General features: G+C 43.4%; 1 protein-coding gene across 1 annotated transcript in view; it reads right to left on the minus strand.

Annotated features, from left to right (window-relative positions):
- Positions 1-2,668: 2,668 nt before the first annotated feature.
- AICDA (activation-induced cytidine deaminase) overlaps positions 2,669-3,070 on the minus strand; it is a 5,253-nt gene continuing 4,851 nt past the window's right edge. The window contains exon 5 of the mRNA XM_010182123.1: positions 2,669-2,784. Within this exon, the coding sequence (XP_010180425.1) occupies positions 2,731-2,784 (54 nt within the window). The 3' untranslated portion in view covers positions 2,669-2,730. The remainder of the gene's footprint in view (positions 2,785-3,070) is intronic.

Below are 3,070 nucleotides of genomic sequence, written 5' to 3' on the forward strand. Positions count from 1 at the left end.
AGGAAGGAGACACCTAGAATAGCACAGCCACTATCTCCATAAGGAATAAGATATAAACATAAGTGGTACTCAAGAGCATATAAGCAGTGGTGAAAAGTTCTCTGTGTACACAGTCTACAAAGCAAGTAAAAAATCTTAGGTTGTAAATGTAATGTTACAATGTAACAGTCATCCTCCAGGGAGTTATTCTTGGCAGAGACACTTAATGCATTTGAGGTTGAAATTATGTCAATTCAAATACTACTTGTAACAAATAATATAGACTTGTATTTGAGAACAGAAAAAGTGCAGTTACAAAGAATCTCTGTAGCAGAAGAATCACATGGTTTAGCCAAGCAGTCCACTCTGAATTTAATCTGCTTTAGATTCAGAAGTAGTAACCCAGGATGCAGTGCATGTTTCTTTGCATTTATGTGTTGCATTTACTCTCCTACAGTATAATGTCACCAATTGTCATGTTTCAACAAGTATCTCATATATACTCAGTGTTTGTCAGGTTTTAAGCAAAAGCCAATGTCTCAACTGCTTTTTAAGAGAATGCTGCTTTTTCTAGTAGCTATCCAGCAATTTCACTGAGAAAGACAATGGTGTTGTACAGGCAAATACCAAAAGCTGAAAGACAGAGATCCTTTTTCCAGCTCTGCTTCTTGTTTTGTGAAGTCTGTTGACTCAGCACTTCTGTGTCCACTTTAGTCAATAAGGACTCATGAATGGGGATGATAGGCTTGCAATCAAGGAAGGAAGCATCTTGAACAACTTTAGCATTCATATCACATATTTTTGGTAGTATTTCCAAAGTACCTATTACCTGAATACTTTATCTGTTTAGATCTGCTGGGTAACACTGTCAACAACTTCAAAGTTACAAGTGAACGGGATAAAGACAGTTTAATAGACTAATGCCAGGCTGTCTCTCTCCAGAAATCAGAAAAGATAGATAACGCATCAATCTCTTGTGTCACTTTTACTTCCTTCACCCACATAGTACCAAAATAATGACAAAAACAGATGCTCATTTGTAAGACCTTTATTTATATAAATAATATCCACCATATCGAACAAATATACACCATGCTTGCAAATTAATGCTTTGCAAAGAACTCTCATTGCTGCTCCTGGTCGAAATTCCTCGAGCTGAGAGTGCCTCAAGAGCCTGAAGTTGTAAGAAGCTTGTGTTGCACCAAGTTGTGACCTCTCCTAGCAGAAGGAGCAGGGCTCAATGCTGTCCTCCTGATGCTGGTCTATTACCGAAGGTGGTGTTTTCAGGAGCCTCCAGCCTTGCCCAGGAAGAGGAACAGGATGGAGCAGAGAACTCACAGCGGTCATGAAGGAAATGACAGAGAGGCCCCAAAATGTGGGACATACTTAGCCTTGGCATAGCCTCAAGAGGCTAGACTGCAGAGGACAGTCCATCTGTAATTTAGGTAGCAGGAAGGTGGTGGTAAGTAGGTGTGTACTATGAACCCATGTCTTCAACGTGATAAACTGTGTTCACAGGATCAAGTGCTAATGGGGTCCCCTAGTGGAAATACGGTGATTGCCAGGCAGGAGGATGCTTTGCCTCCTGTAGATGTCTCGCTACAGGCTTTATAGCTTTGCTCATGCCAGATGTTTTTTCTGGTCAGCTCTCAGTTCAGTCACCAACTAGCTATATCTAGCCATATTATGGCCAGTAGAAAGCCTGAAAAAATAGAAGACTCCGGGACTGTTAAGGTGTCTCTAGCAGAGGACAGCTGGCTAGGAAGGGAGCGTATTGCAGGTCCAGTCTAAGAGGAAATGCCCAATGGGTGACAAGTACGCCAGTAGTGAGAGCTGTGGGGCTCCTCCCTGCAGGATGTCAAGGAACAAATGCTGACTGATGTGGACACTATTGCACCATATAAAATGCCACAGCCTCAACCTACATGGAAGAAATTAAGTCTGAGGGACACACTTGAAAATGTTAGCCAGTGAGTCTTCTCCTTTCATTTTAGGTGTTTATTGTCTAGTTTCAGCCCCTCCTAGAGCACAAAAACTGAATACACAACTACTAAAGCCCCTTCCTTTCTGGGCAGGAGGCACTACAGGGCCTGGGCCTGCACACAATCCATTTAGAAGACGTACTGGCTTCAAGAGAGGTTTTCAAGCTAAGCTACCTGGGCTGTCCAGGACTCACTTCAATACTCTCAGTTGAGCTTTCCAATAACTGGCCAATTTCACTGTTAGGACATAGGCTATATCACTTAAATGGTGATGGTTTTCAGCTTCCTACACAAATCCAGGACAAATGAACTGTTTCACAGGGGACAACGCAGAGCAGCTCAGTATAGTGCAGCTCTAAAAGCCATGAGATGCACTCTCCAAATGTGCAGGTCAGTGTGGTGCCAGTGAGAAGCTTTGCAGGCTCTCTGCTCCCACCTGGGCAAGGCTAAACCCAGAAATCCATTTGGTGGACCACCTGAATTAGCTCTGCAGGGACTGAGGGAGGGCAAATCACCCTCTGGCAATATCACTGCAGTTCTAGCTATTTCCAGCTAGCAACGGATGAGGTGTGAGTCTGGGGACTGTGTCTTCAGAAGATCAGCCTAATTCTCCTTGGGAATGAAAATGTAAGGATAGTCTTATCTCTAGACACAGGATTGGAAGGAAGAGAGGTGTAAAGAGGGAAGTGAAAGATCTGTTGTAAGGGAGAGAGTTGATAATCAAAGAACAAGTGTTTGTGAAGTCTTCTGATTGCTGCTGACTTTCATTTCAAAGTCCCAGAGTTTTAAAGGCATCTCGTAAATCATCTACTTCGTACAGTGGCTGCAGGACAAAATATAAACGGTAGGTCAGTTGTCAAGTGAGCAGAAACCTGTGAGGATGGGGAAGAAATGGCAGGAGATGGGATGAGAGGTGTAAGAAGGGGAAGAAAATGAGCAGAGGACATATGTATGAAGTTGAGGAAGGGAGGCATGAGAGACGTGGAAGGTGAAGACACAGTAGTGAATGAAATAGCAGATGGCAGAGAAGGGCAGCAAGAGCAGAGAGGAACTATAGCAAGGATGAGAGGAAGAAGCTGAGGGAAGGAGGCAGTGGAAGGCGACGGAGA

This window comes from Mesitornis unicolor, unplaced genomic scaffold (assembly GCF_000695765.1).
Source record: "Mesitornis unicolor isolate BGI_N332 unplaced genomic scaffold, ASM69576v1 scaffold46223, whole genome shotgun sequence".
Classification (NCBI taxonomy): Eukaryota; Metazoa; Chordata; class Aves; order Mesitornithiformes; family Mesitornithidae; genus Mesitornis; species Mesitornis unicolor.